We start from the raw sequence: 14,923 nt of genomic DNA, 5'->3' as shown, positions 1-14,923 counted from the left end.
TGGACAACTTTGATGACGCTGTTGCCAATAATACTGCATTGTCACTACCATAGGACTGAACTGCATATTAAATCATACAAAAATAATTGATACAATGATGTATTTAATTATTAAACACAGAATAAAATGCCAAAGATTAATTCCAATCTTGCTACAATAAATTTAAAGTTTATTTTGTAAATTTACTCACAAAAGTAGGCTCAGTGGGATAAGGAGTTGGGATACCAATATACAGACCAAGGTTCAACTCCCGGTCATACTACCAGCCTGTGTCCTTGGACAACACCCTTCATCTGTTTTGTGTCAGGGTTGGTGGGTTCTGGGATGTGTTCTTTGTGTTACGCATTAGAGTGTTTGGTTGTGATCATGTTCTTTGTGATGTTTTTCTAGTCTGTCTTTTTCTGTCTCTATTTCTCTTGTCTGTCTCTTGGTGCTCGGTGGTGGGCGTATCCCTCTGCCTTTCCACATCCACGCCCTGGGTCTTTCCCTCACACCTGTTCCTCATCTGCTGCTGATCACCTTCCTGTATTTAAGTCTAACCTTGTTCACCTTTTCCCGCCAGATCACTGTGCTCCATGCCTTCGCTTCCAGCGTTGTTCCAAGTGTTTTTCTCATCCTACTCTTCTCTCTGTGTTTTCATGACCACCTGCTTGTTTGTTTGGACCACGCCTCTGCCTGATGGAGCTGTTACTGTTGCTTATTCTGGACTGCCTTTTTGTGTACCTGCTTATTACACCAGTAAACCTTTTTGAACAACTCCACTCTGTGTCTGAGCCTAGCAATTGTGTCCAGCCATTTCGTGTTTGAAAGCCTGATACTCAGTACACCCAGTTGTATTTGGGTACCAGCCTTGGCCAGGAAAGCAAACTACAATGGACTGGTGTCCCATCCAAGGGAAATCTTCGATGTCATTCACATCACATGAAGGAATCTGTGGATTCACTGACCCTGATGTCCATTGGTGCACCTATGGGCAGTGTAGGACATACTTCTTCTTCTTACCACATAAAATGGCCATATCAAATCAAATCAATTTTATTTATATAGCGCCAAATCACAACAAACAGTTGCCCCAAGGCGCTTTATATTGTAAGGCAAAGCCATACAATAATTACGGAAAAACCCCAACGGTCAAAACGACCCCCTGTGAGCAAGCACTTGGCAACAGTGGGAAGGAAAAACTCCCTTTTAACAGGAAGAAACCTCCAGCAGAACCAGGCTCAGGGAGGGGCAGTCTTCTGCTGGGACTGGTTGGGGCTGAGGGAGAGAACCGGGAAAAAGACATGCTGTGGAGGGGAGCAGAAATCAATCACTAATGATTAAATGCAGACTGGTGCATACAGAGCAAAAAGAGAAAGAAACACTCAGTGCATCATGGGGACCCCCCCAGCAGTCTAAGTCTATAGCAGCATAACTAAAGGATGGTTCAGGGTCACCTGATCCAGCCCTAACTATAAGCTTTAGCAAAAAGGAAAGTTTTAAGCCTAATCTTAAAAGTAGAGAGGGTGTCTGTCTCCCTGATCCGAATTGGGAGCTGGTTCCACAGGAGAGGAGCCTGAAAGCTGAAGGCTCTGCCTCCCATTCTACTCTTACAAACCCTAGGAACTACAAGTAAGCCTGCAGTCTGAGAGCGAAGCGCTCCATTGGGGTGATATGGTACTATGAGGTCCCTAAGATAAGAAGGGACCTGACTATTCAAATCCTTATAAGTAAGAAGAAGAATTTTAAATTCTATTGTAGAATTAACAGGAAGCCAATGAAGAGAGGCCAATATGGGTGAGATATGCTCTCTCCTTCTAGTCCTCGTCAGTACTCTAGCTGCAGCATTTTGAATTAACTGAAGGCTTTTCAGGGAACTTTTAGGACAACCTGATAATAATGAATTACAATAGTCCAGCCTAGAGGAAATAAATGCATGAATTAGTTTTTCAGCATCACTCTGAGACAAGACCTTTCTAATTTTAGAGATATTGTCTAAATGCAAAAAAGCAGTCTTACATATTTGTTTAATATGCGCTTTGAATGACATATCCTGATCAAAAATGACTCCAAGATTTCTCACAGTATTACTAGAGGTCAGGGTAATGCCATCCAGAGTAAGGATCTGGTTAGACACCATGTTTCTAAGATTTGTGGGGCCAAGTACAATAACTTCAGTTTTATCTGAGTTTAAAAGCAGGAAATTAGAGGTCATCCATGTCCTTATGTCTGTAATATGGTAATAATGTTTTGTTTTCCAATGAAAAACAAATAAATTCTGTACATTTTAGGTGAAAGACAATGTCCCGGCATTTGGTGATGTCCATACATTTTTTTTTGGAGAATGTAGGACCATGTCCTTTGGTGCTGGTGCTTCCTGTCTTACTGCATGGCTTTAGGACCTGGAATGCGAAACAGAGATGTGTGGTGAACACAGGATATGTTTAGTACTAGGTCTTTTCAAAGAATCCTTAGGTACCGGTGGAATGACTTTGTTTCAAATGAGCGGTTACTTCGGCAGACTAAGAGGAGGACAATCACTGGAAATATGAGGGAACATCAGTTACTATATACACTTGTGGTGTATTTGTCTGTGCGCGATCCAGCGTACAGGTGCATCAGTGTTGAAGGACCGAGAAGATGGAGAAGGCCGGGGATGACCTGGTTGTGGCAGATAGATGGTTACTTTTGAGAAGTAGGGAACAATTGGTAGTCTGCCTGGATGGTTGCCATTCAGGACCTGGAGCAGTTCTTTGATGTGGTGGATGAGGTGACTCAGTGTATCACCACATACTCCAAGGCCTGACACCTGACTGTGGTTTGTTTGTCATACATGCACTGTGTTGAGGAGCACCATATGCTGTGTGTGGGGAGGTTAGAATGATTCTAAGGATCCATGGTTGACAGCGGTCTTAAAAACATATTTGAACATTAAATGGACTGCATTTATATAGAGTTTTTCCATCTGCATAAGACACTCAAAATGCTTTACAATAATGCCTCACATTCACCCTGATGTGAGGGTGCTGCCATACAAGGTGCTCACTACACACCAGGAGCAACTAGGGGATTAAGAACCTTGTCCAAGGGCCCTTAGTGATTTTCCGGTCAGGGTGGGATTTGAAAGGGGGATCCTCTGGTCTCAAGCCCATCACTTAAACACTAGACCATCACCTCCCCTGGATTATGGATAATTTTATTTGCAAGACACAAATTAATCTAATGGTTTCTTGTTTATTTTTCCTCTTTCTGGCAAAAAGCATGACAGCTTCTGCATTCTTCCCACACCATACCTCTATTTACATGAAATGCCTCCAAACCACATGCAGTGATCTTATTGACTGCATGAGGAGAGCAAAGCTACAGTACCACAGTCCTTCTGGAAAGTATTCACAGCGCTTCCCTTTTTCCACATTTTGTTGTGTTACAGCTTTATTCCAAAATGGAGGAAATTCAATTTTCCCCTCAAAAATCGACACACAGTACCCAATAATGACAATGTGAAAAAGTCTTTTTTTTATTTTTGCAAATTTATTACAAATAAATAATCCAAGAAATCACATTAACATAAGTATTCAAAGCCTTTGCCATGAAGCTCAAAATTGAGCTCAGTTGCATCATGTTTCCATTGATCAACCTTGACATATTTCTACAGCTTAACTGGAGTCCACCTGTGGTAAATTCAGTTGATTGGACATGATCTAGAAAGGCACACACATGTCTGCATATATGGTCCCACAGTTGACTGTGCATGTCAGAGCAAAAACCAAGCATGAAGTCAAAGGAATTGTCTGTAGACCTCTGAGACAGGACTGTCTTGGGCACAAATCTGGGGAAGGGTACAGAAACATTTGTGCTGCTTTGAAGGTCCCAATGAGCACAGTGGTCCCAATCATCCGTAAGTGGAAGACGTTTGAATGCACCAGGACTCTTTCCAGAACTGGCCGCATGTCTAAACTGAGTGATTGTGGGGTTAATTCAGGGAGGTGACCAAGAACCTGATGGTCAATCTGTCAGAGCTCCAGCATTCCTCTGTGGAGACAGGAGAACCTTCCAGAAGGACGATGAACCTCTTTGCAGCAATCCATCAACGGACAGATGGAAGCCACTCCTTAGTAAAAGGCACATGGCAGCCTGCCAGGAGTTTCCCAAAAGGCACCTGAAGGACTCTCAGACCACGAGAAACAAAATTCTCTAATTTGATGAGACAAAGATTGAACTCTTTGCCGTAAATACCAGGCGTAAGTTTGGAGGAAACGAGGCATCATCGCTACAGTGAAGCATGTTGGTGGCAGTATCATGCTGTGGGGATGTTTTTCAGAGGCAGGAACTGAGAGACTAGTCAGGATTGAGGGAAAGATGAATGCAGCAATGTACAGAGACATCCTGGATGAAAACCTGCTCCAGAGCGTTCTTGACTTCAGACTGGGGCAACAGTTCATCTTTCCGACGAGGGGCTGGACGACTCCTCCCACAAGGAGTGCTCACAGGCAAATGACGTCACCGACAGGCGTGGAAAAACTCACGCATGCGCACGAGGGTTCAAGCATGTCTGACGTAAAAACATATGAATGAAATCCATATAGTTTTTGAAAAAAATAAAAAGGACCGTTACTTTATTGACAGCCCTCGTATATATATATATATATATATATATATATATATATATATATATATATATATATATATATATATATATATATATATATATATACACACACACACACACACAGTGGGGAAAATAAGTGTTTGACCCCCTGTCAGTTTTGCAGGTTTTCCCACCCACCTACAAAGAATGGAGAGGTCTGTAATTTTTATCGTAGGTACACTTCAACTGTGAGAGACAGAATCTAAAAACAAATGTAGAAAATCACATTGTATGATTTTTAAATAATTAATATGCATTTTATTGCATAAAATAAGTATTTGACCCCCTACCAACCAGCAAGAATTCTGACTCTCACAGACCTGTTAATTTTTCTTTAAGAAGTCCTCTTATTCTGCACTCTTTACCTGTATTAATTGCACCTGTTTGAACTTGTTACCTGTATAAAAGACACCTGTTCACACACTCAATCAATCACACTCCAACCTGTCCACCATAGCCAAGACCAAAGAGCTGTCTAAGGACACCAGGGACAAAACTGTAGACCTGCACAAGGCTGGGATGGACTACAGGACAACGGGCAAGCAGCTTGGTAGAAGAGAACAACTGTTATGATTATTTATTAGAAAGTGGACAAAACACAAGATGACCGTCAATCTCCCTCGGTCTGGGATTCCATGCAAGATCTCACTTTGTAGGTTAAGGATGATTCTGAGAAAGCTCAGAACTACACAGGAGGACCTGGTCAATGACCTGAAGAGAGCTGGGACCATAGTCACAAAGATTACATTAGTAACACATGATGCTGTCATGGTTTAAAATCCTGCAGGGCAGCAAGGCCCCCCTGCTCAAGCCAGCACATGTCCAGGCCCGTTTGAAGTTCACCAGTGACCATCTGGATGATCCAGAGGAGGCATGGGAGAAGGTCATGTGGTCAGATGAGACCAGAATAGAGCTTTTTGGAATCAGCTCCACTTACCATGTTTGTAGGATGAGAACAACCCCAAAAAAACCATCCCAACCGTGAAGCATGGGGGTGGAAACATCATACTCTGGGGGTGCTCTTCAAATTAGGGACAGGACGACTGCACTGTATTGAAGGGAGGAAGGATGGGGTCATGTATTGGGAGATATTGGCAAACAACCTCCTTCCCTCAGTAAGAGCATTGAAGATGGGTCATGGCTGGTCTTCCAGCATGACAATGACCCCAAACACACAGGCAGGGCAACTAAGGAGGGGCTCCGTAAGCAGCATTTCAAGGTCCTGGAGTGGCCTGGCCAGTCTACAGACCTGAACTCAATAGAAAATCTTTGGAGGGAGCTGAAATTCCAAACCTGAAAGATTTGGAGAAGATCTGTATGGAGGAGTGGACCAAATTCCCTGTTGCAGTGTGTGAAAACTTGGTCAAGAACTACAAGAAATGTCTGACCTCTGTAATGGCAGACAAATGTTTCTGTACCAGTTGTTAAGCTCTGTTTTTCTAGGGAGTCAAATACTTATTTCATGCAATAAAATGCAATTACAGACCTCTCCATTCTTTGTAGGTGGGAAAACCTGCAAAACTGACGGGGTCAAACACTTATTTTCCCCACTGTGTATATATATATATATATATATATATATATATATATATATATATATATATATGCATTTTCGCTGTGTCCCTGAAAAAATGATGCTGCAGTTGTTCCGTTACGCTTCCATTTTCTGAGGGTGTGAAAATGATCACTTCTCTACATTAATTAGAGAAGTTCTGCTGCAGCAGCGTGTTTATTTGTAGGGGAGATCGGGATGTTGTACCTGGAAAAATTTTTAATTTATAACCCTCTGAAATACTATTGCCTGCATTGTGAGGGCCAAATTTTGTGAAGTAAAGCCATAGTTTTTTTTTCTTTGTTATAGCCTTACTTTAAAGCTAAAAGAAACTAGGCATCAGGCCAAAACATGGAAGCGTGTAGAAATGTACGTGTCAGGAGCAATGAACTCGGTGTAGAGACCTCTGGCGCCCCCTTTTGGCTGCCCTGGATCCTTTCAGTAATTCTGTTCAACAGCATGTTTGTAAAAAAAAAAAACGATAGTCTACCATTCTGGGAGGAGGACTGGTCCATGCCATCAGTCTTTTAGCTATCATTAGTAACTACCAATACTTCATTAATTTGATGTCAAATATCAATATAATACTAGTGTTAATGTGTTGCATAACTACACAATCAGGTAACTGCTCAAAAAATGTTTTTTAATAACACCACCCCAAATCAGTATTGAATTGAATCAAAATAAATAATCGATTCTCAATCTTAAGAATCGGAATCAAATCGATTCTTGAAATTTGAATCGATACCCAGCCCGAGTTCAAACCGGGAACCTTCTGCACTGGACATAAGCACACTAACCGCTTGGTCACCACCCATCAGTAACCAAGTGGTAAATTTCAAGGCATACCCTGAACTAGAAAAAATTGCAGTTCCTTGACTGACCACTTGAGCCTGGTTCCAAAAGTGAGCAGGTTCCCAATGAATTTCAAATTAAATTTCAAACTTTAGAGCAATAATCATGTTTACAAGCTGGTACAAAAAACGGTTTTGGTCTCTATGGCAAGTTTAACCTCCATGATAACACTACACGGGTGATTTTTTAAAATAACTCCTTAGTGTAAGACGTTTTAAGGCATAAATGTATGTTTAATTACACTATGTAACACAATTTTTGTTCCTGGCTTCTAAGTGTTATATTTCAACTGCTTATGTCTAAAGTCTATGGAAAAATGACTACATTCAGCAAAACTTTGATTTTATTTTTTTAACGTTCTAGAAAGTTCTAAAAGTTTCTTGAAATTTCTAGATAATTCTAGAAACTTCTAGAAAATTCTGGACAGTTCTAGCAGTTAAAGAATATTCTAGAAGACTACTCAGTAGAAGTGAAGGCGAATCGAGAATATTCTTGAAAACAGACAAATTTCAAAATATCATTGTCCTGATCACAGAAGCAAAGTTTCTGTGGAATAACAGCTATTTTCTATTTATTTAAGGTATAACAGGTTAGGAAAACACACTGTGTACCCAGAAACAAAACAAAAATAAAAATTTGTTACATAGTGTTATGGGAATGGCTGCGCAGAGTGACAGCTAGTGTGTCGTGAGCCATGATCATAGCATTACTGGATCAGAGGCCAGTTGTGGAGGGCTACATCTCTCATTTTGAGCATTTCCTTATGAATATTTATGACAATATGGTTTGTTGTGTGGTTACTTCTCCAACCACATTATCTAAAATATCTGTGCATCACTATTTCTATTGTGTTGATAGGTTATGAGTTCATGTTAAGATTTTACCGTTGAAATTTAATTTCAATGGTAAAAGATTACCTTGAGCACATCTTTTTTTCAGGGACTGCTGTGTACATGTCCGCTCAGTGTTATATTTTCAGGAATGACATGGCCCATGTTGGTGGGGCCCAGTGTGGTAGTATAATCCCTCCAGCTTGTCCTGGGTCTTCCCAGTTGGGCATACCTGTAAGACCTCTCTAGTGAGACAACCAGGGGGCACCACTAGAGCATCACCATCACCAGATTCAGATGCCTGAACCACTTCAGCTGGCTCCTGTCGATGCGAAGCAGCAGCAGATCTACTTTGGGTGACTCCAGGATTTTTGAGCTAAATCCACATACCCAATGGCGGAATCTTATTTCCTCAACTTGTATCCATGACGTTGTTCTTTTAGTCATTACCCAAAGCTCATGGTCATAGGTGAGGATAGGAGTGTAAATCCACTGGTAAACTGAGAGTCTCAACTTCACCCCAACGGTGTCCGTAAAAAATCTGCAGCAGCTCCGGTCCATCTATTTCACGCTGCAAATTGTGAACAACACCCCGAGATACTTAAAGTCCTCCGCTTGGGGTAATACCCTTTCCCTGTCTCAGAGGGTACAATCCACAATCTTTTTTGGCAGAGGATCACCCTTTGTTTGAAAATTGATGGAAAAAAGATCATTTGTGTTTCATCTTGACTGGAACTAACTTTTTGTTGACACTTATTTTCCTTCTTTAACTGGCCAAGTAGCAATATGTAAGATGATGGCTGATTCAAGAGACATGTTTGAATATACAGCATTAGTAATGAGTGATTTGAAGGTAGTTACAAACATTAACAATCTATTTTCAAGCATTGATTTATATAATATACTAACATGTCTTAAAATACATTGTCAGGAATAAGTAAAAAAACCCACCTCTTATGGATATTAATACTGTAGCAAAAATACAATTTGTATCAATTGAAACTTTTGGAAATGGTGAGATAGATCACATGTGAGGCTGTATCTGATCCCTGTGCTATTAATTGCTTATTACTGTTTATATTATTCATGTATTTATTCATATCAATACACATTCATTTGTTCATTTTACTGAAATTCATTTGTGCTTTTTCATCTGGTGAAACAATACCATTTCTAAAAATGGGAACTTTATTAAATGATGAGATTGATGAAAGATTATTTCATTTCTGGCTTATACTATGCAGACATTTATTCATAACAACACAACAGTGTTACCTTTCCTAGCACCTCGTTTCCTGGCTTGATGCCATTGGAGATATCAGGAGGTTCTGAGGTGCTTGTTGACCCATCCATCCTCGCCTTCGCTGTCACTGAGGAGCCTGAGATGGACACGTCTTTGTTCTGCATGTTGTCTGCCCCATAACCAAAGGCCTGGATGGCATTTCCTGCCGCAACACAGATAAAATCATTTGTTTTTTACTGCTACCCTCAAAGTAGCCAACTAGCAGAAACACAGCTCTAAGACAACGTCTTGGTCCTCTGACCAGTTTGTGGTCATGCTCATTATGGCTTTTTTTATTCTGCATTTTAGTTGCTCAGACAAACCTGAGCATTTTTGAATCATCAGAGCAAGGAGAACCTGAAAATAAATTAAATGTTATTTGTTAGTCACCATGCTGTCGATGTTTCCTCTACAAGATACTGTAGATAGATAGATAGATAGATAGATAGATAGATAGATAGATAGATAGATAGATAGATAGATAGATAGATAGATAGATAGATAGATAGATAGATAGATAGATAGATAGATAGATAGATAGATAGATAGATAGATAGATAGATAGATAGATAGATAGATAGATAGATAGATAGATAGATAGATAGATAGATAGATAGATAGTGAGTTCAGGTTGCTGACATGATAATTCAAAACCATTATATCTTGTAACTTACCAAACTGAAAGTGCATCATGATGACAAACCCTTTAAAATCTAGAACTTTGATGCATCAAAAAATGATTTTGTTTTGCTTTTGTAAGATCCTGTAGACATGTTTTCCATCTCCTGGAGGGTTAGTGGATGCTGCATTGTTGATGATTAGGAGCAGGTGTGGTTTTCAGCGACGCAGCAGAAGTGTACTAAATCATACATCCATACAGTCCTACCCTCACACCATCAGTAGAGCTGTGAAGTGGAGTACGAGCACAGATGTGATTGCATGAAAGGACTTTATTCAAATTCAGATGCTAATGAAGAAGTGAGGGATAGGTAAGTAGTTAATACTTTCCATGAGTGAGACAGCATTTAGGTACTGAAATGCAGTAAATCGGAGAAATAAACTGTTCTGTAATTGTTTGACGGTAGCTATACTCTAAAACTCAAGGCTGAATCAAGGCGCTTCACACAAGTAAGGTCTAACCTTACCAACCCCTAGAGCAGGGGTGGGCAACGAGGGCCGAGACACTGCAGGTTTTCCTTGCAACCAGTCACCTCAGCAGGTGGGTTGCTGATGAGTTTCTCCCTTGAACATAACCACTTGGTTGTCAATGAAATCACCTGCTGAAACACCTGAACATTAATGAAATCACCTATTGAGGTGATTGGTAGCAAGGAAAACCTGCAGTGCTTCAGCCCTTCATGGCACATGATTGCCCACCCCTGCCCTAGATCAAGCACACAGGCGACCATGGTAAGTAAAAACTCCCTCTGATGATATTGAGGGAGAAACCTCAAACAGACCAGACTTAAAGGTGTGACCCACTGCTTAGGCCATTCTACCAAAAAGGTTTACAATACAGAATACAATACAACAATTGATGAGAGTCCATGCAGGTATCCAGTCCGCTATCAGGTGTGTGTGTGGGGGAGTCATCGAGCCACTCACTGGATCTGCTCCTACAGCAGAGTCCGTCCTGCGTCCGTCCACGATCACATGTCCACACTCCCTGCAGAAGTAATTTTGTATGAATGTAGCTAAAGCAGCCCTGCGACAGACTGGCATCCTGTACTGGCTGTACCCCGTCTCGCGCTCTATGACTGCTTGGATAGGCTCCAGCCCCCCGCGACCCTTGATTGGACAAAGTGCTTGAAGATGAGTGTGTGTGTGTGTGTGTGTGTGTGTGTGTGTGTGTGTGTGTGTGTGTGTGTGTGTGTGTGTGTGTGTGTGTGTGTGTGTGTGTGTGTGTGTGTAGCTAAAGCAGACATGTCTTCCTTCTCTCTCTGTTTCTTTCAACTTATGTGTGGTTTTGAAATAAATAAAGTCTTTGCCTGGCCACTGCTGCTTGTTGAAAATGACGACCATAAAATACATATTTTATTATATACAAGCTTCTAAATGTCGAGCAACTAATACCCCCGTCACACATAGCCAGAATCATGCAGAAAGGCATCAGAATGACGATTCGGCTCACATCCGAAAAGTGCCGGGTTTCAGTTCCAAAATGTTCTGACAGCCATCTGCGAAAGTCCACACGGTCAAAATCGGCCGGTGGCCCCGAGTGTGAAGCACATGTTCAAAACCCTCTGGGCGCCATCAAGATGGGACACCTATCCAACGGTGGTCCATGTGCAGTCTGAGGAACATCTGTCCACAATTTACATTTTCTGATAGCGGCAAAACAGGATCCGGAACGATTTGAGTGCATACGACGGAACATCGAGATGGATCTGGCATGGTAAAGTTTGCCGGTATGACCTGCACATGCTATGTATAATAATGCCCACCCCCTGGAGCACAATGGAACTGTTAAAATGTATGTGGCACACTTCATCATGATAATAATTATGAATTATTATTATGTATAATGAATGTGAACAGTGGCTATCAATCCTAAAGCACCATGCGCTACTATGTGCACACCGCCAGAAATCTGGGAAGGCTGTTATATCAACAATAGACCTTACAGTACAGATATTTGTCCATTACTTACGATGGGCGATGTAAAAAATTCAAACTGTTGCCTCCATCATATCTGTATATAACATGGGCAGCTGTGCCTCTCTGTGGTACACAGTAAGGTGTCATTGCATGCATCAGGCTCGGAGCTGAATGCCTCTCACCACTGTAATATATGATCACCTTCTAACTCTGTCGGAGATATGACATGGAACTGCTGTTCCAGGCTGTGACAGCATTACGAAACATGACTCTCACCTCCAACAGTGGTCCAGGAGCGCAGGGTGGACGTGGAGCTGAGACCGCAGCCTGTGGTTAAAATCCTCTCACCCGGCTGCTATGTGCTGGAATCAACCACGGCAAAAATAAATCCCATGTGATAATCCAACCATCGCGGTGTCCAGAGTTGCATTGTGCTCCTGAAGTGAGCCAAAATACACAAAAAAAATTAATGTTCCCTGGAAAGGCTGCACCTGACTCATGGGACCACATGGCCCACTGCCAGCAGTGTCCAGCAGCTGCCAATAGTGCGCTCATGCGCATGTGAGCCATGCGTACACATGTATGTGCGTCACGTGCACCGCGCACACAGCTGCTCATTCACCCATTGTGAACAAACACACACACAGACCCAGCAATCACGTCATCAGTCCAGCACCTCTTCTGTAAGCACACACGCATGTGAGGTCAGTAGAGCTGTGAAGTGGAGGACGAGCACAGATGTGATTGCATGACTGACTGAGTGGCCACACCATGTTGCTTTTGACACATATGGCATCAGTCCGGTCCATACATTGGTTGTACTCCGATGTACAGTATCGGCAGGGACTGTGCACGTGAGGAACACAGTGGTCCCTCCCACTCCGGTCCCGTGTTTGCCATCCAGACGCTTGGACATCGGGCAGTCTTCAGCACATTTTATGGTTGTCTGACAGCAGTCTGTGTCATCTACCTGTTGTCTACATGCGCTTTGGATGCCATCGTGCAGGTGTGGACAAGGTAATTGGATGCATTCTGACACTGCTGACCACACCACTTTTCCTTCCGACTGCGTCGGATTGTGGCAATATTTGCCGTGTCAGGCTGGTTCCTGCACATTCTTGCTATGTGTGACAGGGGCTTTCATCGGAGTCAGTGTTTTCTTAGTCAGGAACCCATTTACGTGTAAATGAATTCCAGAAGTATTCAGGATGACAAAACAAAACAACAACCAAAGCTAATTGAATCCTATTTTCTTTATATTAGAGCAAGGCTGGCATCCTGCCTGGGGTGTGTCATACCTCATGCCCTATGACTGCTGGGACAGGCTCCGGTCTCCACGTTGCAGAAAATGATGTGTTTGCCATATTACTGTCCATACAAATGATAACACTACTCTTCATACTCTGCATATTGTAAATGTTCCATAAATCTATTGTTTTCCAAATCTACCATTTAAAAAAATAAAAAGATATTATATTTATTAATACAATGAAAGTAATGTGGTAATGAGTGGATGAGTAAGAATTCCTTTTGCCTTGTCAGTATGCTTGCAAATGGGGGACCCCCCTCACCCCACCAGATTTTCCAAGAGCAACATTGTGAGATTTGTTTGTAAAATCTGTCACTTTGGAAATGGATTAGGTTTTAATTGTCATATAACACCAATATGGCTCTGCTTCATATTTTAAGACATGGCTTAAAAAAAAAAATAATTAATTCCATATTCACACTATTAATTTTGCTTGTAATTACCTGTATCCATCTGTAATAAAATCCTGCAGAGACAAAATGGATGTAAGTGTTTACACATGAACAAGGTTGATTCATGTGCTCGGGTCATTATAGAAATCTTTGTTTGTTGCAACAGCCGCTCTCAATTTTCAGCAAGCTGACCAAATCATGACATAATGTCTGCACTTGAGACGAAGAACCCCAATTTGTTTTTTTTCTGACAGTTAGAAATGGAATCTTTTGAAAGTGGCAAATCAATCAGCTCCGAGGACATCAGTCTGTGCATGCATATGAGTGCTTGTGTAGCTGCCTTCAAACGTGCCAAATGCAAGTGTGTAATTTTGTGTGAGTCTCTGCAAAAATGTGATAAATCCCTGTTCAGTCGGCTTTTCAGCTGGATATGATAAAATATGGGCCGAGTACCTTTTCGCCGCTCATGCGGTTAAAACACGAGGCTTGTTTCTCTTTGTTCAACCTGAGAGAAGGCAAGGCATGTAATTGCTTGGCAACCACCTCCATTATAAGGTCAGCGTGTAGAGATGACTTTGAATAGATTTATGTGACTGATCAAATTTAAAACACTCCCAAACAAAGGAGAAATGACATTTCCCCACCATCGCACAAAGGACAAACAGGACAGTTGCGAAACACACGTGTTACTGGATAGACGCGCAAACAAAGAGTGCTTAGTACTTGGACAACACGGCCACCGAGATTAGTCTGTCACATTCGCTGTCCACCTACACACTGTTATACACGTACAGCTGCACACATAGCAAATACAAAAGCAGCCTTTTTCAGTCTGTTAGTCATGAGTAATTTGGGCTTGTGCTCCGAACTAAATCCACAGGGAGAAAAGGAGCTCACCAGTGTAGCCTAACAACCTTAATGTTAGCAATGAGGAGCTAGTGCAGCACTGCTGAGACGTGTGATGTTAAGCATCTGTTTATCAGGGTTGGCGCTAGCTAGCTAGCCCCCTACAGATGCTTTAAGATGGGGGAATAAAGTCATAAATCAAAGTAGTTGGCTGCAGGGTTTCCACACAGGATGTTTTAGTGCGCCCGAATGCTCCACTGAGTGATTAAACTCATTGCCGATAGCAATTCAGTTTTTTTTTTTAATGACTCTGGGTAAGTTTTTCTTTAACCCCTGGGCATAGACGGCATTGGCCTACCTGAAGGGAGAGATGGAGGGAAGAGACAGACAATGAGAATGCAAGAAAGGAATCAGGGTTCAGACTGTATTTGTATCATCCTAATATCCTTTTATCAGGAATGTTTCCGCTGGGGAACATTGCCTCCTTACACATTTAGTATTAAAGGTATCTCTCTGTTTGATGATTCCTCTGCTTGAACATGTAAGGAGAGTCTGGGGATGAAAGTTTGAGTTATAAATGAATTTTCTGACAGTACTTTCATTGAGAATTTGCTTTACTTTGTCACTTAATG

The 14,923-nt window shown here is 41.7% G+C and overlaps 1 protein-coding gene across 1 annotated transcript in view; it reads right to left on the bottom strand.

Moving 5' to 3' along the window:
* LOC117510338 (GDNF family receptor alpha-2-like) overlaps positions 1 to 14,923 on the bottom strand; it is a 347,569-nt gene that overhangs the window by 25,097 nt on the left and 307,549 nt on the right. Inside the window, exon 7 of the mRNA XM_034170019.1 lies at positions 9,140 to 9,309. Within this exon, the coding sequence (XP_034025910.1) occupies positions 9,140 to 9,309 (170 nt within the window). The remainder of the gene's footprint in view (positions 1 to 9,139; positions 9,310 to 14,923) is intronic.

This window comes from Thalassophryne amazonica, chromosome 5 (assembly GCF_902500255.1).
Source record: "Thalassophryne amazonica chromosome 5, fThaAma1.1, whole genome shotgun sequence".
Taxonomy (NCBI): domain Eukaryota; kingdom Metazoa; phylum Chordata; class Actinopteri; order Batrachoidiformes; family Batrachoididae; genus Thalassophryne; species Thalassophryne amazonica.
The sequence above is the reverse complement of the archived record's forward strand: the minus strand, read 5'-3'. Positions and strand labels throughout refer to the sequence as shown.